Consider the following 22199-nt stretch of genomic DNA (forward strand, 5'->3'; position numbering starts at 1 on the left):
CACACAGGCATGTGTTAGAGGAGGGGCAAAGGCAAAGAATCAAGCAGATTCCCCACTGAGCCCTGAAGTCAAAGGGGGAGGGAGCTCAATCCCAGGACCCAAGAGATCATGACCTAAGCTAAAACCAAGAGTTGGCACTTAGCTGACTGAGCCACCCAGGTGCCCCTGGAGTTGTTTTCTTTTTTTTTTTTTTTTTTTTTTTTTGGAGTTGTTTTCTTAATTCCTTTTTTGGTAGGAGCTTAGGAAGATGGTGGAGTAAGAGGACCCTGAGTCCACCCTGGCCCACATTTACTACTAGATATCCTCCACATCCAAGTCAATAAATTGGAGCGTGATCTGAAGACTGGCAGAACAAACTCCACAATTAAATATAGAGAAAAAGCTGCATCTGAAAGGTTTGGAAGGTCAGAAAGGTGGAGAGAGGCTATCAGCTGGAGGGAGTGGTGTGTGTGAAGAGGGCAGAGAAACAGGTCCTCGAACCAGGTATCTCACATGGAGAAGACCCCATAATGTTTGGTTTTAAAAACCTGAGGAACAAACAAACCCAAAGGAGTTGAATTCTGTGAGCTTGTAAAACCAGTGGGGCTTGGAGCCCAGAGCTTTAAAAGTCAGCTGACTTTAATGCTGCACTGGCCACCAGTGAGCAATAGGGTAAGTGATAGGTGGGTTGCTGCCCTTAAACAGACAACAGTGTGTGGAGAGGCAACATAAAAACAGCAGTTTAGGGCAACCCAGGGGCTCAGTGGTTTAGTGCCGCCTTCAGCCCAGGGCATGATCCTGGAGACCCAGGATCCAGTCCCACGTCAGGCTCCCTGCATGGAGCCTGCTTCTCCCTCTGCCTGTGTGTCCCCCCCCCCCGCCCGTGTCTCTCATGAATAAATAAATAAAATCTTAAAAACAAACAAACAAACCCAGCAGTTTATGGAATACCAGGGGGGAAATGGGAAGCAGATTTGTTCATTCTGATTTCAGACCATGTTGGGGGACCTCTCTGAAAACAAAAGAGCTTGCATGTGCCATTTTCCTCCCCAACCCACCAGCATAAACACAGAGCCACCTGTAAGAAGGGGAGCTGCACAGACACTTGCTACCTGACCCGCTAGCAGTATGCCATGCCCATGAGTTCTCCTCAGGAGTCACCCACTCCAAGCCTGCTAAGCCTTGCGTTCAAGGGGATTTTGTTAGCACCATGTGCACCCCGCCCAAACACCCCCACCCACAATCATGTGCTGGGCTCAGCCATACCCAGTCATCCTTATGCAAGATGCCCAACCTTGCACCCCCTGCCACTCCAGGGCACAGCCGCCAGCTGCCTCAGTGCTTCAGGGGATCTAGCACAGGACTAGTGGCCCAAATGAAATTTTGCTCACAACCCTGCCCTGCTCCAAAGTTCCCTGATGTACACGCCCCTTCAGAGCTAGCCTGCCTGGGTCCCACTAACACCACAGACAGCAAGCATAGCCCACAACAGGCAGAGTCAGTACAAATGACTACATTGAGAGGAAAAGTGACACAGACACGACAGCAACGTGTAAACAATACACACAGGATACTCTCCTCTAAGTGCCAGGTTCTGGTGAACAGGGAACACTGTATGGCAGGGCATACCAGGACCTCCTCTTCATGAACTCACTACTTTCAAGAGCAGAAGACACAGCTGACTTTCTTAACAGAAACAGAGAGGCAGACAAAATGAGACAGAGAAACTCATCCCAAATGAAAGAACAGGACAAGGCCACAGCCAGAGATCTAAAGCAAAACATATATAAGTAACATGCTTGATGGAGAATTTAAAGCAATGATTGTAAGGATACTCACTAGACTTGAGAAAAGAGTGGAAAACATGAGTGATACCCTTAACACAGAGATAAGGAATAACACAGCAGAGATAAAGGGCTCAATAAAAGAAATGAGAAACACACTTGATGGAATGAATACAGCACGGAAGAGCAGAGAAATTAATTAGTGACCAAGAAAACAGAGTAATGGAGAGTAATCAGCTGAACAAAAGAAACAATTACACAAAAGAACAGACTTAGGGAACTTAGTTACTCCATCAATCAACATTCATATTATAGGAGTCCCAAACAAGAGAGAAAAAAAGGGGCCAGAAAATTTTATTTAATGAAATAGTATCTGAAAACTTCCCTAAATTGGGGAAGGAAACCGATATCCAGATCCAGGAGGCATCGAGAACTCCAAACAAAATCAACAAAGCAGATGCACACCAAGACAAGTTGTAATTAAATCCACAACATATAGTGATAAAGAAAAAATCATAAAAGCAGCAAAACAAAAGTCGTCAGTAACTTACAAGGGAAAGCCCATAAGATTACAGATTTTTTGGCAGAAACTTGGCAAGCCAGAAGAGAGTGGCATGATATATTCAGTGTGCTGAATGGGAAAAATCTGCATGATATATTCAGTGTGCTGAATGGGAAAAATCTGCAGCCAAGAATACAATATCCAGCAAGGCTATCATTCAGAATAGAAGGAGAGATAGTTTCCCAGACAAACAAAATAGGGATGCCTGGGTGGCTCAGCAGTTGAATCTTGCCTTTGGCTCAGGGTGTGGTCCCAGAGTCCAGGGATATCAGACTTCCCTTGAGGAGCCTACTTCTCCTGTCTCTGTCTCTGCCTCTCTCTGTCTCTCATGAATAAATCAATAAAATCTTTTTAAAAATATATAAATAAATAAAGGAGTCTGTGACCCCTGTGACCACTGCAAGAAATCTAAAAAGGGACTCTTGAAGTAGAAAGGAGACCAAAAGTCACAGTATATAGGTATGAAATACAAAAGGAATAAAAATGACTATTTCTGTAAAAAATCAGCCAGGAAACCCACACCGACATACACATGCACACACAAAGAATGTAAAATATACTAACAGTTGGCAAATTGAATTTAAATTTTAGAAAAAGGAAAAAATATATTAACATATACCTAGAAACCAGGGGAGGAGAAAAGAATGGGTTTTATCTTAAATGACCACCAACTTAATATAAACTGCCCTATGCAGAGGAGACTATACATAAGCCTAATGGCAGGTTAAAAACAGAACTACCTTATGATCTAGCAATCATACTACAGGGGGTTTACCCAAAGAATACAAGAATACTAATTCAAAGGGATGCATGCATCCTGATGTTCATAGCACTATTTATAATAGCAAGATATGGAAGCAGTCTGTATCCACTGATTGATGAATGGATAAAGAAGATATGAAATACATATATGTGCATATATATATATATATGCAATGGCATATTATTCAGCCATAGAAAGAATAAAATCTTTTAAAAATATTTTATTATTTGAGAGGGAGCGAGAGATAGAGAACAAACAGTGTGGGGGCAAGGAGAAGCAGACTCCCCGTTGAGCAGGGAGCCCAACTTGGAGCTCATTCCCAGGACCCTGGGATCATGACCGGGCTTGAAGGCAGATGCTTAACTGACTGAGCCACTCCAGGCTTTAGTGTTGCCTTAAAATTGACAAGAACATACCATAAAAAATGCCAGTTACAATAATCAATAATATTTGGAATATGAAATTGAGAACTGCTCATATGTGCAAATTATTCTCAAATTAGTTTCCCATATTTCCAGTTTCAAATTCCTAAGTAACAGCTGATTTGCTTGTTGGCAACTATTAGGTCTTAAATAACCCAATTAATTAAACAAATACTCAGTGTTAAACAATATATAAATACGTGTCAGTTAAAATAATTCTTTTAAAGGACATGAAATATTTATTAATAACTCTCAAGTGTTTGGAAGTTAGGCAATATATTTGCACATAATTTATGGAAATTGGAAAATATTTTTACCTGAACATAGTATAAACATAATTTATGAGCTATAGCTAAATTAAGATTAGAGGTATATAATTTGAGGGGGCCTGGAGAGCTCCTTTGATAGAACATGAGACTCTTGATCTCAGGGATTTTAAGTCTAAAGCCCACGCTGAATGTGGAGCTTACCTAAAAAAACAAAAACCTTTTTTTTGTTTTGTTTTTTTTTAAGGGGGCAAGGGATGCCTGGGTGGCTCAGCGGTTGAGCGTCTCCAGGGCATGATCCTGGAGTTCGGGGATTGAGTCCCACATTGGGCTCCCTGCATGGAGCCTGCTTCTCCCTCCGCCTGTGTCTCTCCCGAATAAATAAATAAAATTAAAAAAAAAAAAAAAAGAGGGGGGAAGGGCAGAGGGAGAAGAAGAGAGAGAATCTTAAGCAGGCTCCATGCCCTGTGTGGAGCCTGATGTGAGTCTCGATCTCACAAACCATGACATCACAAACCATGACATTATGACCCAAGCTGAATCACTAGTAGGATGCTTAACTGATTGAACCACTCGAGGGCCCCCTCAAAAAGTCAGGTAAATCTAAACTCAAGTATCAAGGAAGGTATCCTTAAGTGGAAAAATTACAAAAGCAAGAAAGATATTACCATATAATAATTCAGGACAGTGATTTTGGGGGATGGAAGAGAATACTGAACGGTAATGGTATTCAAAAGAGGTTTCTAGGGCTAGCAGTCTAATATTTCCTGACTTAGGTGGAGGTTATACAGGTGTTGGCTTTATGATAATTTACTAAGTTATATAATTAAAATATTCATACACTTAAAAAAATCAAGTCAAATTCCCATAAATATTAAAAAGTGCCAGCTTTTGGCTTCAAAACCCCAAGATCTGTCAGATTAATTTAACTGTTCTGAAAACATACAAAAAATCACATTTGGCAATAAAATGAAATAAAGAACATGGCTAATATATAAATGTAGCATTAATGCCATTCATCATCATGACAGTTTTAGTAACAGAATACCAGTCTGATGGCTTATGAACAGAAATACCATAGACCTTAAGGAAGCCAAACAAACAGCTACCAGGACCCTTATGGTTTTCAATTGGCTGGCTCCCTTAGCAGTACTTAAAAAGTAACCAGTGTAGTCCTGTTCTGCTGAGCTAATACTTTTCGTCTTATAAATCATTCTCAAGAGCACCTAAAAATACAATGCACTGAGAACTAGATTTTTCACCTAACTTTATATCGTTTACTGTCTTCAACATTTAAGCTTCTTAGTTTCACCTGCTTTTGACTAGAATATGTACAGTTCCTACAATTGTTTGGGACCAGGAATATTATAGTGGAATTAAATAAATTTTTAAAAATATAAAAATTATACTTACAGGCGAACCACCTTAACTTTAAAGATATTACTTTCCTAACCAAATATTTTTCTAAATATCTTCTATGTGCCAAGCACTGTGTTAGATGAAGGAGATAAAAAACAGCCCAAGATTGGATCTACTCTCATCTCAAGGTACTTTTGTTATATATTTGGAAAAATTACACCAAAAAAAGTTCCTATCTACTGTATTGCAACTAGCAATAATAGTAATACATTGGATATCAACAATTTATCCCGACAAATTTTTCAGCTTCAGCAACTGTGTATGCTACAATTAATCTCCATATCCTCAGTACCTAACGCTGCATCTAGCACAAGGCGTGTGAAGAAAAAAAAAAAAAAAGTTTGCTAAATAGTCAAACAGAAAATAATAGATAATATAAAAAGAAGACAGAGACCCTATCACCATACGGGCCCTTTGGTCACCTCACACTTACCTACTGACACAGACTGTCTCCCTACTTGTGCACCCTCTCTCCTCCATCCCACCCTGCAGTCCATGACTCATTTAGTCATTTAATCTTCTGAGTACCAGTAATACAAAAATTAGTAAGAATCATATTTCCTTTAACCAGTGAGCCTACCATGTAGCAGAGAGACAAACACGTATATAATAATGCTTTAAAGCTCAGAGGTCCGACCCACTGCTGGGAGGGCAAACTTGAAGATCTCACTCCGCAGGGATTCCCAGGGAAACTGATTCTCAGAGAGACCTGAGAGACTGGGGGGCGGGAGAACGGGGGGGTCTAGGGTCAGTATGACGGAGGAGGTCAGGACTACAGTGAGGTTGCTCTCCCGTAACAAAGTGAGAGGGAAGACAACGGTCAGACTTGGAAGGCCTCTAAACACCACCCTCTTGGACGAGATTCCGGGGATGAACGGGAATCCCCGTGGATTTTAAGGCAGAAAACGGACCAAAGCTTTGGAGAGCACTGGACGGACGACAAGCAGCCCGGACGGGGATGGGAGCCGGCCCACAGAGTCTCCTCCCGGAGCAGAGCAGCGGCCCTCTCGAGGAGGCACGCCGACACCGCCGCGGATCTTGCCGCAGCCGGCGGACTCCGATGCTTCCCGCCCCCAGCCACGCAACCCGGCCAAAGTTCCTGAAAGGAGCCCCGCTCCCGAAACCCGCACGAGCCCGCGGCCACAGCCGGAGTCCGCCCCCAACACCCGCACGCTGGCCGGGGCGCAAGCGATCAAGCTCCTTCCCGCCCACGTCCAGGGCACAACTCCGGGAGGGCTCCCCGTGTACGCACGGCCGCCCTCCGCAGAAGCCCCTCCGCTCCCGCCTCACGGCACGCCCTGCGCGCCCAGCGCCGCCTCCCCGCCGCACACCTACCCCCTCGGTCTTCATGTCCAGGATCTTTTCCACCTCGAATACATCCTCTCCGTCCTCCTCGCTGTCTCCGGCTGCCTCCGCGCCTCTTGTGGCTGCGTCCTTCTCTTCGCCCGCTGCTCCGACACCTTCTCCTTCAGCTTCAGGAGACTCCACATTGCCTGCGGCACCTGAGACAGGACTCGCAGTCATGCTCACTCCCTCGGCGACCGTCGCCGCCGCCATCATCGGAGCCCAGCAAACCGCCGACGAAGAGCGGCTGCGACACACACCCTTGGCGGTTCCTCGCGCTCCGCGCTTGGCCCGAATCCACGTGACGCTACTAGGGAGACCCGCCAATAGCGGCCTCCGGACCCTGGAGCGACACACACACCCACCAATCACGTCGAGGCGGGCGCGCTGGAGCCCGCGGAGTCTACGGGAAGTGGGTGGGCGGGCCGAGGGGCGCCCGGGAGGAAGGGCGGGGCGAATAGGCCGTGAGAGTGAGGCGCTGGGCAGCTGCGGCGCTGGGGAGGTGTGGGGAAGGGCAGCTCTGGCGCTCCTGGGGGGAAGGGCAGGAACGGCCGGTTGGGGTGGGCGGAGAGGGAGGGGCTTGTCTGGGCGCCGGAGAAAAGGGAGAGAGGCGGGCTCACCCGGCGGGGAAGGGGCCGCCGGGGCACCGCGGAGCGCGGCTATTCGCCTTGGAGAAGGAGCCCAAGCGCCTGAGGGGACCGACTGCTGCTGGGGCCTGACGGCTGTGCCTGAGGAAACCGACCGCTGCTGGGACCTGACGGCCGCCCCGAGGGGACCCCGACCGCTGCTGGGACCTGACGGCCGCCCCAGGGGACCCCGACCGCTCCTGGGACCTGACGGCCGCCCCGAGGGGACGGACAGCTGCGAGGTTCCCCAGAACAGCAGCCCACCTCTGCCGGGACCGGAGCGGGCCGGACATGCGGTGTGATTGAGATTCGTTAAACGCGTGTGGACGATACAAACATCACTCAGTGCTGTTATATTCTAGTATTGTTTACAGATAGGAAAAAAATGTTAAGTATCAGGCCAAAACTAATTGTTTTTCAAGTTCTAGGGATTTTTCCCCCATTGAAAATATCTGGACGTGATAAAATTACGTTGTCCACCTTACGGATGATTGACAAAGATAGTCACCCAGAGTTGCTATGATAACCCACCTAAGGGTAAAATAGTTTTCTCACTTTGGATTCAAATAAAATTGTGGTATCGAGCTTTTAATTTTTTTATTCTGCTAAGTGTCATTTATTTAAGTTATCTATACCCAACTTGGGGCTGAAATTCAGGACCTGGAGATGAAGAATGGAAGCTCTTCTGACAGCCAGCCAGGTGCCCCAAGGAGTTTTTCATTTTTGTTTCTTTGAATGGTGGACTTAATTTATAAGATTTACTCTTTTAAGTGAACTCAGAGGTTGAAGAATCATCTATGGTCCAGCAGATCCATTTGGGTGATGTAGGAAAGACGTTAGGATTCTAAGCCAATGGCCAAGAAAAAATTCTAGAGACGTCTTTGGTGCAAACAGGTGGTTTTATTGGGACACCTGGGTAGCTGAGCGGTTGAGGACGTCATCCTGGTCTGAGGATCCAGTTCCACATCGAGCCCCCCTTGAAGAGCCTGTTTCTCCCTCTGCCTGTGTCTCTGCCTGCCTCTCTCTGTGTCTCTCATGAATAAATAAATAAAATCTTAAAAAAAAAAAAAAAAAAAGGTGGTTTTATTTAAGCACCAGAGGGGACCTGTGGGCAGGAAGAGCCGTCCCGGGGTCATGAGGAGTGACCTGTTGTATACTTTCAAGTTGGGAGGGGGTTAGGGAGAGAGTTCAGTCTCTAAGGAATTTTGGAAGCAAGGTTTCCAGGATTTGAGGGGGCTGGCTATTGTTGGGAAAGGTCATTTATTATGTCTAATGAACCTTAGTCAGGAGAACCTTCAGATGAATATCAACAGGCCATATGCTTGGGGGATGATCGCCAACACGTGTCTTGTAGGATAGAGATGAAGTTTCTGAAGGAATTTTTTTTTTTCTGAAGGAATTTTTAATGTTAAAATAGATTCCCAAGATCTTGGAGAGTTGGACTAAGATTGCCTTTTGCCTTTAGCAATGTGTCAACATCGAGGCAGCTGAGTCTCTAGAGGAAGATCACTCTATCTGTTTCAAGAACTTGTCAAGGGGCTGTAAGTAGTAGGAAATTTAATAATTTTTCATTTGCCATTGTTTCCCACATCATGGAGAGGCTCATCAGATCTTAAGTAGGGTCACTATTATTTGTTTAGCTCACTAAATGCATCCTGTGTACCATGACTATACCAAGCATTAACAATACAAACAACAATAGAACATGGTATTAAAATTCAGCTGACTAAACCTGAAGATCTTATTGGCTTTATTCAACAATTAGGGTAGCATCCTATCCAGCAAATAGAAAGGAGCTCCAAAGCAACGCAGAACAGGACAGGCTTTTCATAGCAGAACAGGGGTGGGGCAAGGAAATCATAAACAAAAGAAAGGATTATTTCAGACCAATTCACTGTCTTTTGGGGGAGGGATGAGGTCTATCCGGAGGATTACCTCACTAGTATTACCAGGAAATTCCAGACTACTGGTTAAGATTCTATTCCTAGAAGAGGCTGAAATTGCAGTTAGGTTGGGTATCAAGCCTTGGTTTGCTGATGTGGGACTTGGCACAGATAATTCCATTTTGGGCCTGTTGCCTCTTAACAGTCCCTCTGCCCTTCACAGACTCTTAACCTATAAAGAAAGATACACAACAATTCTAATAATTAAATATCTTTTTAAAGTAATTTTTAAAAATATTTTATTTACTTGACAGAGTACACAAGCAGGGGAAGCAGAAGGCAGAGGGAGAGGCAGAAGGAGGCTCCCTAAGGAGCAGGGAACTGGACGCAGAGCTCCATCCCAGGACTCTGGGATCATGACCTGAGCCAAAGGCAACTGAGCCACCCAGGTGTCTCTTGAAGTAAGTTTTTAAAAATACTATAATCAAACAACATTAGTTGATGGGGAAAGCTCATTCTTTCAGAAAAATTTCAGTTAATCATAGAAGAAAAGATAGAGAATCACAATGTTTCATGAAAATAATTTCAGCAACAAAACTGTTAGGTGAAAGACTGATGAGGAATTGGCTGCCAAAGAATCTCTTCACAGACTATTTGTTGGTTGTAGGGGAAACACAGCTTCACATTGGAAAACCCACTGATCATTGTTAGCATTGCTAAAAGAACAACCAAACTATATGGCTCCTGTTGATAAAAATAGTGATTCTTAATCTATTCAGGACCTTAGATCAAATTTCCAGTTTACAAGAAATATGGGGAAAGAAAAAATGGAAACAGACAAATCCAGAATGTGGGACAATCCTATAGGACAACTGACCTTGTTTCTTTAACAAGTCAATAGCAAAAGAGGAGGGAAGAGAAGACTGTTCTCAATTTATAAAAACCTGGCAAAATCTCTTAAATGACAGGATTTATGTTCATTATACTATTTTCTTGGCTTTTATGTATTTTTGAAATAAAAGTTATATATATATATTCACTGTAAAACTTTTTAACCAATTCAAATATATAGGATAGAAACAAAGTTCCTATTCCTCAAAGGTAACCAGTTTGGAATATGACATGACAGACTTTTATCTCATACATATATAAACACCCATTTATATAATTTTTAAATGAACTCTATTCCATATTATTCTGCAACTGAAATATATATATATGTGCATATATAACACATGGATGTGTATGTGTCCATATTTTTGCAAGATAAATTTCTAGAAGTGGAATTCCTATTAGTGAAATGTTTAGATCAAGGAGGGTAGTGATTTAAATTTGGAGAAATTGCAAATACATTTACTAGTATATGTTTCCAGCGATAACATAAGGAAGTCTATCTATCTTCACACACTCTGCTACTAGGTACTATCAATCTTTTATCCTCTAATCTGATAGAACAAGAAAAGAGTTTATCTTCTGTGATTATATCAAATAAGCAGACAAGGCCAAGGGCAAGACCTGATTGATTTAGCCAGTAAAGACATAACAAGCCATTTTAGATTTAGATGGTTTATTACTTACATAAACAGCAAGAGAAAGAGTAGTCAAAGATGCCAGCTCCCCTTGGTCCTTGTCCCACATCCCAAAGGAGCTAGATAATTTTGATGTGTGTCGTGGGACACCTCATTGCTGAGGAGTCAATTCTTAATACAGCTAGGATTTTTAGTCTCCAACTGTCTCCTGAGCTTTACATCGCTTCAGAACTGGGAGGTGATGAGAAATAGTCTTACGTCTACCTCCCAGGTTGACAGTCAGATGGAGAAGGCCTCACAGTAATTCCTCACAAACTTCCCATCCTCTGAGTGCATCACAAGGCATTCTGCCAACCCTCAATTATAGCTGTGGTTCTAGTCCAGGGAATTAGGAGGGTCACACGGCAGGTTAATGGAAGTCACTCAAGATGAAGGCAGGACTGGCAGTAGAAAGGGAAATCCTGAACCATGTGAATGAGGGTAGGAACTGGGCACATGGCAAATGACAGCAATGAGGACAGATTGGAGGACAGCCAAAAGAATGAATCTCAATGAAACCAGGGTTTTTTTTTTACATAAAGATAGAGAGGTAATCTAGAAGTGGTAGTGTGGAGGAAGGTGGAAAGTGACCTTACAGCTTTCATGAAAAATAAAATGGATCATAAACCAAAATGTAAAATGCAAAATTTAAAAAAAATAAATAAAATGCAAAATTTATAAAACTTCTACAAGATAACATAGGAGGAAATCTAGAGGACTTTAGGGTTTTAGATAGATCCATGAAAGAATTACTTAGGATACCTAGCTTTTCTAAGTGACAAAAAATGTATCAAGGGATCTATAGTTTAGGAACCACACCAGGGAGCATGCATACAAGGGCAAAGGTCTGGAGACTCAGGACCCAGGAAACAGGCTTGCACGCCAGGAACACTGACATCAGCCAAGACCTTGTTTCTGTCCAGCTTACTAAATCCAGCTGGGCCATTCTCTACTAGAGTCTTTAAAGAGGAGAAGGAAATGAAGTTCCAGGACCAGCCAGATGTGTCTCTTATCACCTTAAAACTTTTAAACACAAAAAATCTGTAATGTTGTAATATTAATTTTATTATCACTTCTTAGTTCATTAATCAGTTATTTTATTTTTTACTTTTTAAAAAGATTTTATATTTGAGATAGAGTGAGCAAGAGGAGAGAGAGTACGAGGTGGCAGGAGAGGGAGAGGGAGAAGCAGATTCCCTGCTGAGCAGGAAGCCTGATGTAGGGGCTCCATTCCAGAATCCTGGGATCATGACCTGAGCTGAAGGCAGACACTTAACTGACTGAGCCACCCAGGCACCCCTGTTTCTGTTTATTTTAAAGTGAGTGCTATACTGAATAAAATCATAATTAAACTTCATTATAGGTATCTATAGATATCTGATTATTTTGTACATGGAGGCATGAGTAATGTTTAAAAAACAACTTCAGTTGATTCAGCCTTGACTGTAATTAAGAAGTCTGTAAAGAGAAGTGGTGCCCCAATAGCTGTTTAGTGGCAGAGTCCCAGTCTTGACCCAACTCAAGCCGTTGGCAGATAGATGGATATTGTCCTTCAGTTCTTCTTACCCATTCACTTGCTTTCTTTATTTCTTCAAAAGCCCAGGGGATAGTTCTAGAATAAAAATAAATGGTTCCAACAACATCAGAATATAATTACCTACGAAATGTAATGTGGTACCAAACCTAGCACATTATATCAGACAAAATAATTCTGTCAAAAATTAAGATATTTAAAAAAAGCAATTCTCTCTGACATTTTATGAAAGTTCTATCAGACTGACACAGTGCTTTTAACTTATCCAACACATTTTAAAATATATTAAGCTCATCACTTTCCAGCTTCTAAATGCTTCATAGACTTCCTTGGTCCCTCCAGGACAACTCAAGCCTTCTCTAGATTTTATATGATTTTTTTGTTGTTTTTTGTCATCTCCTTTCCATTCTTCTTGATCTAAATCCATCCATTCTTCAAGCAGAAACTCAATACTATTTTACAAACCAGGTTTCTATTTCTCTCTCCTTTTTACTGTACCAGGAATTCTCAATTTGATCAGTTAGCAAAATACCTAAGACTCACCCATAAAACTTTCATATAGTTAATTCTGTCACACCAATCAGAAACAATGTACTACTAAACTGTGCATAACATAAAAACTCTAAGTTTGTGTGCATAAAATGTCAAACATTCAAGACTGTCAAATATTCAAAAGTCTATGCAAGACTCAGAAAAATTGAGATTTTTCATTATTAGTTAGCTAATTCCTCATTAATCATGTCATCTGCTAGAATTTATTAGCAAGCAAGTGGTAACATATACTACAGAGAAAAAAATTCTTTGGGGGGAAACTAAAAATTTGGAAAATTCTCTCCATCTTCCTGATTTTTTTCCCTGTAAACTGAGGAAGGGCCATTAGTATACTATGATGGCTAAAAGCTGGGTTCAAACCCTGACTCTGAAATCACACAATGTTGGCTATGATGAAGCTTTCATTCAAGACTGGAAGTCTCAGTTTCCTCAATTATAATAATAATATGAGATCCTAGGGGTTTGTCGTGGGGATTAGCAAAATACATGCATGTCACAGGCTTTAATAACCCCTGGCACAGAGCAGGCAATCAATAAATGTTAATGAATATCATGATGACACAAACATACTAAATGGTGAGCATGTCCAAAGTGCTTAAAAGGCCTGTTTCCCAGTAATCATTAGTCTACTTATAGTTATGGACTACTGAAAGCAACAAAACTCATTTTAAATATTCTCACTAATTCAATTGGTCTTCCTTTAGCTGGTCTCTAAGCTTTTGACTGACCATCCCATACTAGTATGAAGGTTTTGTTCATATACCCCCTTCAATGTGTTATTAGTGTGCATTAATGTTATATGTTATCATGAAGCAGAAAAATAAAAACAAAAAGAAAAGTTAAAATTAAATATGCAATCAACAGGGAATAAAAATTACTATTATGAAAGCGCCAACAAACCTTTTTGCTCTCATAGTAACAGTCATATGGTAAAAGCAATGTGATGGAATATACTTCATTATCTTTGAAAATCTTGGTTTAATACTTTATAATACTGCAATTCAAAAGTAAGTTCAAAGTTATTAATACTTGTCCTAATGGCTATCATAGTTGTGATGCCAGACAGGCCAAGATGGAGGGCCTTACACCCCTCGCCAAGAGGGTTCTTGGCCTTTTGAGAGAGAGAATTCAAGAGCAAGCCATGTAGAGAAAGGGACAAAAATTTGTTAAGTATACAAGTAAGAAAGGAGCTACTTCATAGATAAAGTAGTAGTCTCTCTTCCCAGGGGAGGAAAAGGACCACCCCCCCTCCTGCTTCCAACAAAGAGTTTAAGAAGGTTTTTTTTTTTTTTTTTTTTTTTAATTAGCCAATCCTATAAGGAGGGGCTTACTCTTTAACTCTGGGTTTAACATTTACATTGGGTGGTTAGTTTTTCCATTGTTTTAGAGTCATGGAATTACCCGCAAGAGCAACCTCCAGCCTTTATGACTTTTACTGCTGGAGGGAGTGGGGTCTTGCGGTCTTCCATCATTTGTATCTTATGACTCCTTTTAAGACTTGTTGACTTTTATGTAAAGGATAAGCCTAAAAACCAAAATGGCTTTATTTTGGCCAACTTGTCTCCTAAGCCCCTCTTCCCTTCTGTCTCAGTTGAAAAAGACATAAATAGAAGAAGTGCCTCTTTGGTTGTGCCTATTAAATCAAATATTAACTTGTCAGTCCTGTCTACTAGTTCTTTGAAGTATTTTTCTTGATATTCACTTAATAAATTTCCATCTTTCTCAAAGAGTTGTTTGGCAAGCTCATGAGAAAGTGTTGCTTTTCTTAAAACTGGAAGTATAAATTACATACAGCAAAATGCTCAATTTATTATTTTCTGAGTACCTGTTTTGTGTTTGATGCTGTTAGGAATTGAGAATTTAATCAGTCTTTCTGAAAGGGTAAAAACAGATCTGCTTATTTATTTTAATTTCATCTGCAAATATGTATCTCTAAGGGATAAGAACTTTTTCTTAAACATGACTTAAAATAGATATAAATAATTCTTTAATATCACAAAATATCCAGGTAATGTTTAAATCTCTCTAATTCTCTCTCTCTTTAATAAAATGGGTTTTGTCATCAGAATCCAAAGTAGGCCTAACATTGCCTTGCCACATGTCCTTTAATTTATAGCTTCCACTCATCCCCTCTTTTTCCTTTTGCCACTTATTTCCTCACATTCTAGACATTACTGATGGGAGTTCCTGGAATAATTTAATATATTCAATCTCTTCTCTCTGGTTTCTTGTCTTTATTGTGTAAAATATTTACCTAGTTTCAAAGTCAAAAATATAAAACAAAGTATATAAGGAGAAACCTAGTTTCCAACCTATCTCTACATCCTCCCCCTATAGATATTTTTTTATTAGTTTTGCTATTTTCCCACTTCTCTTTTTAAAAATATCATGAGCAAATTATATATATATATGTATATATACATATATTGTGTGTATATGCACACACATAAAGAGTGACCATTTGCATGGGGTATGGATGGAATTTTGGTAAGTAGGGAGGCTTCCTGTGTGCCTCAAAGCCTCTTGTGGTGCCAGAGGTCACCCCAAGAATTAGGAGCAAAGGCCCCAGAAACGGCTCTCTCTATACTGTCATGTTATGGCACAAAACTTTAAGTGGTCACAGATTTCTAAATTTGAACTTAGTCTTCAAAAGAAGTTATATTTGTCAAGGCAGGACTTTAAAATGTGTTTTACTTAACAGCTGGTTTGATGTATAACTTTTAAATACTTAGACATACAGTATGTGGGTTTCCATCTATATTCTTGTGCCAAGCCCTGCAATTACTGGCAACGGGCCTGGTCCCAATAATCATATTGTGGATTTTCCAAAAGCACATAGAATCAATATGACATATTGAAAAGAATACTAAACCAGGAACCAAAGATCCGAATTCCAGTGTACGCTATACTTAAACACGCTGAGCCTCGGTTTTTCATGGAACCTAAGAGGCAAAAATATTGTTCCCTGCCTATGACCAAAGAGTACAGACAAGATATTCCTTGTGAATAATTTCTCTTTGTTCTTACAATTCCATGTAGCTTCTTGTAAAATTTAGTTAAGAAATGGTCAGAAATATACGCAAATTGCTTAATACTATAATTAAAGCCACCTGGAAATGGAAGCATCATCCAACTTCATCAATGATTTGAAGACTATTCCCTTATGTTCCAATGTGGTGCGAAGAAACTGTAGCACCAGAAATGTGGCAATCAGGTCCAGGAGACGCTCTCTTCCTTTTATACCTAAAAGTGGAAAACTCTTATATTTATTGGAAACTCTGTATCTCAAACTGTGCCCATTTATAAAAGTTCTATTAAAGAATTATAATACTATTAAACCATAATACATTAGCAGATCTTAAAACTCTATAATTCTCTTCAAGATCTTAACTAGCCTGTTATTTAAATAAAGAATGAGGACGGGAAAAAAAAAAAAAAAGAATGAGGACGAATGGAACCAGTGCCTCAGCATCCCGAGGGGTGTCAGGAAGCAATTACATCTACAGCTCCACTCTTTTGCCATGTTTAATAAACAGAAATGCATGAAGTTTGTGAAAGAAATTCAGTTTCTAGGCTCCTCCTACAAATAGTTTAGAGGAATAAACCTAAATATACAAGATAAACAATTGATACAGCTGGGTAGGTCATCATATCAAATTATGTCTAGTGATTTGTGCTGTTGAAATAAATTTCTAGACCCAAAATGAAGCTGCTATTGCCCAGGGTGCCACATCCAGCAAAACAAAACCTAGATAACTTTTGTGTCCCTGTAAAACTCCCCTTGATTAGAAACACTATATATCCAGTCAGTCAATTCCCCCAAACCAAACCAACTCTGGGTGCTATCTCACTGCCTGGTTTCTGACCTTTCTAAATATGGTCAGATATGAAACCCCAACCAGTCAACATAAGTTAAGTACTTCTTCCTTGTTTTCTGCTTGTCTCTTTCTAGAAGACCTTGCAGCCCTGTCCCCTTACTTTGTAGTTCTCTGGACTCTTGAGAGTAGATAGTGTAAAATAAACATTTTTTTTTAGATCAACTAAATTGTCTTTTCATTTTTTAAACAGTATCTACAGGTAACCAGTGTTATATATTCAAACCAAGATATTTTACTACTTTATAAAATACCAAACTTGAAAATGAAAGTTTATGTATATTGAGCTGGAAATTAACAACCCATTTTAATTTTCTTTCTTTCTTTTTTTTTTTGCTTACCATTTTAATTTTCCTAAATGCAAGTCACATATTTGAAATCATTTCCTATAAAAAATTAGATTTCAAGTATTTCTATTTTTCTAATCTCACGTTTCATGAAACCAAACTTTTAACATCTATCTTGAGTAGATTCAGAATAAGCCACCCTAGAACATGCTTTTATTTTGAGCTGAGGTAAAACTTTTCACCTCCCCCTTAACTGCCTAAAAGAAATGAGAAAAAGGGCTTGTATCAGGAAAAGAGCTATTATCAGAGATAACTTTTTCACTGGAGAAATGTATCTGCATGGTAAGGCAACGTCCATTTACCAAGCATTTCCTCCATTCACCTTCCTGTGAATTCTCCTGCCCCTTTGCTTGAAGCCCCGGACCTCTCTTCCTTTCCTTAGCTCAGTTGCCTGGCTGCCCTTTGAGTCTCACATCTTTGTACAGGTATATATGTGTGTACATAATAAAAATGGTTTGTTTTTCTCTTGTTAATCTTGGTGTTTCAGCCAAGAAACCAGAAGGGGAAAGGAAAATTATTTTCTTCCCCTGCCATCTTCATCATTAGAGCCACAGTGAGTTGTCTGCTAGTTTCCCAGGTAAATTATCTTCATTTAAATCTTAGATGCTTGGTATGTAGCACTGTTAACATCAGTACAACATAGCCACTTAATTTTTTTTATTATGAAATATTTTAAGCACACAGAAAAGAGAATATGATGAATATTCCTATCACTGCGTAGCTGGTCACCTTTTAACATTTTCCCACATCTGCTTCAAATTCTTCTTTACTGATTAATTGATTGAAATTCCTCTCTTTTCTTTAGAAAAAAGAATATATTGGAAAGTTGAAGCCATCTTGTATATGTCCTCCAGTTCCTAGCTCTTCAAACATAAATACTATTTGGATCTTGCAATTTGCATTCCCATGATGTATGTTGCTTTTGTTGTTGTTTTATAAGAAGTGCCTCGCTATTTTCCAAAGTTAGTTTCTAGATGTCATGTGTTCTCACTTGCTTAATTAATTAAATGTATTCTTCCTCTTTTTTTAAAAAAATGATTTTATTTATTTATTCATGAGAGACACAGAGAGAGAGAGACAGAGACATAGGCAGAGATAGAAGCAGGCTCCATGAAGGGAGCCTGATGTGGGACTCGATTCAAGGACTCCAGGACCACACCCTGGGCCGAAGGCAGGCAGGCACTAAACCGCTGAGCCATTCAAGGATCCCCCAGCCATCCAGGGATTCCCCATGTATTCTTCCTCTTTTGTATATATCTTACATATACATATTTTGTACTTTCTTCTGTCTACACTTAAAAAAAAGTTTTTATTTTAATTCCAATTAGTTAACATACAATGTTGTATTAGTTTCAAGCGTACAATATAGCAATTCAACACTTTCTTATAACACCTGGTGCTCCTCCTAGGTGTACTCCTTAATCCCCATCACTTATTTCCCCCATTCCCCACCCACCTCCCCTCTAGTAATCATCAGTTTGTTTCCCATACTTCAGCATCTGCCTTTGGCTCAGGGCGTTATCCTGGTCTGGGAATCAAGTGCTACATGGAGTTGCCACAGGGAGCCAGCTTCTCCCTCTGCCTATGTCTCTGCCTCTCTCTGTGTGTCTCTCATGAATAAATAAAATTAAAATCTTTAAAACAAAAATAAATTTTACTTATGAGTAAAATCATATGGTATTTGTCTTTCTCTGACTTACTTTGCTTACTTAGCATTAATCTTTCTAGCTCCACCTATGTCATTGCAAATGGCAAGATTTCATTCTTTTTGGCTGAACAATATTCCATTGCATTTATATATATTGCATCTTCTTTATCCTTTCATGTATGTTGCTTTTGAAAGTGATCTTCAATAGACTCATTAAACAACATTCAGTGCTTATCAGTTTCAATTCATATTCCAAGAAATACTTAATAAACTTGTGTTAAATTTCTTTTATTTCTCATTTAAGGAGTTCTGTCAGATAATTTCTCTAAATACTAGAAATAAACACTAAGGCTATTTCAAGCTGAGTGCTCTCCTCAATTGACACTTTCTCATTAAAAATAAAGTAATTTCTGAGGATCCCTGGGTGGCTCAGTGGTTTAGCACCTGCCTTTGGCCCAGGGCGTGATCCTGGAGTCCTGGGATTGAGTCTCGAGTCAGGCTCCCTGCATGGAGCCTGCTTCTGCCTCTCTCTCTCTCTTTCTGTGTGTGTCTATCATGAATAAATAAATAAAATCTTAAAAAAAATAAAAATAAAGTAATTTAGAGAACATAAAATATTTGTGAAGACTCAAATACACCTCCTTTTTTAGGAGACAGTGATTTTGGAAAAAAACCCAAAATCTTGTCTTATAATAATATACAATTTTGTTTTATAAATACAAAAAGCCTTGTGCATAATATGTATATATATCTGCACATAAACCATTTATTTTAGATCATTGAGATAGCCAAAACTACTTAAAAATGACATCATTTTAGGGGCACTTGGATGGCTCAGTCAGCTAAGCACCCGACTCTTGATTTCAGTTCAGGTCATGATCTCAGCATCATGAGGTAGCCCTGTGTTGGGCTCCATGCTGGGCATGGAGCCTGCTTAATATTCTCTCTCCTCTCCCTCTGCCCTTCCCACCTCCCACACTCCTATGTACACTCTCTCTCTCTCTCAAAAAAAAAAAAAAAAAAAAAAAGACACCATTTTCTTAATGCGAGAAAAAAGAATTGAATAAATTTTTAAAATAAAACAAGAAAACCAATCCATTATCCCACAAAGAAAATTAACAGAGACAGAAGAAAATATGGGGACTATTTAATTTAGAGGGTTCTTATTTTTTAGTATTACATATAAAATCTTAGAGTATTTTTAAATGATATTAATAATAAGCAACACATAATTGTTAGAAACATCATAAATAATAAAATTATAAAATGCCTAAACAATGTATCAGAGTCACTTAAAAAGTAAATTGATAAGGGGAAGGAAAGATAAAAGAAAAATGAAGAAAAAGATAAGAGAAAATTGGGTAGGGAGATATAAAAACAAATCAGGAAAAAAATCAGACATTTTGCAACTACACATAAAAGAAAAACACACATACAGAAAAATAACATAGGTAATATGAAGATATACAGAGAAGTATAGAGAAAACCCATGGGAAAGATATAGCCATAAAGGGAGCTCACTTGTTGGCACTTGTGATGCCATACTTTCTAGCTTTCCTCTTATTTCTCTGGCCATTTCGTCTCAATGTCTTTGCTCGTTCCTGTCCTGTCTGACCACTAAATATTAGCATGCCCAAGGATGGCCCTAAGCCCTCTTCCCTGTACTAGAGATCCTCTTTCTTTAGGTGATGTCATACATGCCCATGGTCCACAGCTTTAAATAATGATAGTTCTCTCAAAGTTTTTTTCAATTCTGCCCTCTTTCTGAGCTCTAGCATCATAGAACCAAGTAGATATTTCTTTCCAATGTCTGCTAGGAATCTCCAACTTTAAAAGTCCAAAACATAACACAATTATTCAGTCTACAGTTGCTTTCCCTTCTCATGCTCAATCCAGAAAATGTCCTTCCTTCAACTTCCACATTTAATTCATCACTAAAGCCCAATGTTTCTTATGAATTTCAAATATTCCCAAGTATACACATACTTTTTTTTTTAAGATTTTATTTAGTTATTCATCAGAGACACAGAAAGATGCAGAGAGAGGCAGAGACACAGGCAGAGGGAGAAGCAGGCTCCGTACAGGGAGTCCAATGAGGGACTCGATCCTAGGCCTCCAGGATCACACACTGGGCGAAAGGTGGCACTAAACCGCTGAGCCACCCGGGCTGCCCACTTTTTTTTTTTTTTTAAGATTTTTTTTATTTATTCAGAGAGACAGAGTGAGAGAGAGAGAAAGAGAGGGAGAGAGAGGCAGAGATACAGGCAGAGGGAGAAGCAGGCTCCATGCAAGAAACCCAATGCAGGACTTGATCCCAGGACCCCGGGGACTACAACCCAAGCCAAAGGCAGATGCTCAACAGCTGAGCCAGCCAGGCATCCCTACACTTAGTTTTTTTTTTTTTAATTAAATATTCAGTAGATACAACAGATAACAATATATTTGTAGGGTATAAATAATATAACAAACACCCAAGTATGAACTACCCACTTAATGTATTATATTTGTTTTAAAGAATTGTAGTAAAATACACATAACATAAAACATACCATTTTAACCATTTTAAAGTATACAGTTCAGTGCTATTAAGTACATTCACATGGTTTTGCTACTGTCACCACCATTTATCTCTGGAAAGCTTCTCATTTTGTTAAACTGTAACTCTGTCCCTATTAAATACTAACTCCCCCATTCCCTACTCCTCTCAGCCTCTGACAACCACCATTCTACTTTCTGTCTCTATGAAATTGACTGTTCTTGGCATCTCATGAAAGTAGAATCATACAGTATTTGTCTTTTTGTGACTGGCTTGTTTCATTTAGCATCATGTTTTTGAGGCTCACCCATGTTGTGGCATGGGTTAGAATTCCTTCCTTTTTAAGGCTGAATAATATCCATTGTAGGTATATATCACATTAATGTCTTATAGTTTTCATGGTACAAGTCTTGCATATCTTTTGCTCAATTTACTCCTAAGTATTTTATTCTTTTGGTTACTATTGCAATCCTTATCATATTTGCTATTAAATTATGCTAGCAAAATAAGCTGATAGGTATTCTCAGATTTTTCCTAAACTCTTCAATATTTTGTATTAGGTTGAAATTATCTGTTCTTTGAATATTTGGTAGAAGATGAGAAAACCATTTCAACCTAGTGTTGTTTTTTTGTTGTTGTTGGAAGGTTTTAAACTATTTTTTTTAAGATTTTATTTATTTATTCAGGAGAGACACAGAGAAGGCAGAGACATAGGCAGAGGGAGAAGCAGGCTCCTCGCAGGGAGGCACCCAGGCATTCCTAAATTAATTTCTTTAATCATTACAGAATGATTCAGCTTTTCTATTTTTTCTTTAGCTGGCTGTAAAAAATTTATTTTTTTCTAAAAATTCATCTAAGTTTAAAGCCTTATTGGCATCAGGCTGTTCATAAGTTCTTGTTATGTTTTAAATCTCTCTACCACCTTTCATTAAGTACCCCCTTTTATTCTGAGTATTGTTTATATGCTTCCTTTCTCTCTTTTTTGCTCAGTCATGCAAGAACTTTGTGATTTTTAGTAATCTTTTTTAAAAAAACTTGACTTCTTTTTAAATTTTTATTTTATTTTTTTTGCTTTGTGTGTGTGTGTGCAT

General features: G+C 39.5%; 2 protein-coding genes and 1 long non-coding RNA gene across 10 annotated transcripts in view; 1 reads left to right on the forward strand and 2 right to left on the reverse strand.

Annotated features, from left to right (window-relative positions):
* MPHOSPH8 (M-phase phosphoprotein 8) overlaps window positions 1–6835 on the reverse strand; it is a 52234-nt gene extending 45399 nt beyond the window's left edge. The window contains exon 1 of the mRNA XM_077868457.1: window positions 6531–6835. Coding sequence (XP_077724583.1) covers window positions 6531–6755 — 225 coding nt within the window. The 5' untranslated portion in view covers window positions 6756–6835. The remainder of the gene's footprint in view (window positions 1–6530) is intronic.
* Window positions 4263–22199, forward strand: part of LOC144295875 (uncharacterized) — a 59763-nt gene continuing 41826 nt past the window's right edge. For 3 of the 6 annotated variants that reach the window (XR_013362998.1, XR_013362995.1, XR_013362996.1), the window contains exons 1-4: window positions 4265–4373; window positions 5264–5323; window positions 8631–8706; window positions 9363–9509. This is a non-coding gene — a long non-coding RNA (uncharacterized LOC144295875). Of the gene's footprint in view, window positions 4374–5263; window positions 5324–8630; window positions 8707–9362; window positions 9510–22199 lie in introns of all 6 variants that reach the window. The other 3 variants (XR_013362997.1, XR_013362993.1, XR_013362994.1) reach the window with 3 other exon arrangements.
* The window catches only part of PARP4 (poly(ADP-ribose) polymerase family member 4), a 95686-nt gene continuing 85147 nt past the window's right edge, over window positions 11661–22199 (reverse strand). For all 3 annotated transcript variants that reach the window (XM_077868455.1, XM_077868456.1, XM_077868454.1), the window contains 2 exons: window positions 15813–15945; window positions 11661–12228 (listed from right to left, as the gene is read on the reverse strand). In XM_077868455.1, the coding sequence (XP_077724581.1) occupies window positions 12066–12228; window positions 15813–15945 (296 nt within the window). In that variant the 3' untranslated portion in view covers window positions 11661–12065. The remainder of the gene's footprint in view (window positions 12229–15812; window positions 15946–22199) is intronic.

This window comes from Canis aureus, chromosome 24 (genome assembly GCF_053574225.1).
Source record: "Canis aureus isolate CA01 chromosome 24, VMU_Caureus_v.1.0, whole genome shotgun sequence".
NCBI classification, from domain to species: Eukaryota; Metazoa; Chordata; class Mammalia; order Carnivora; family Canidae; genus Canis; species Canis aureus.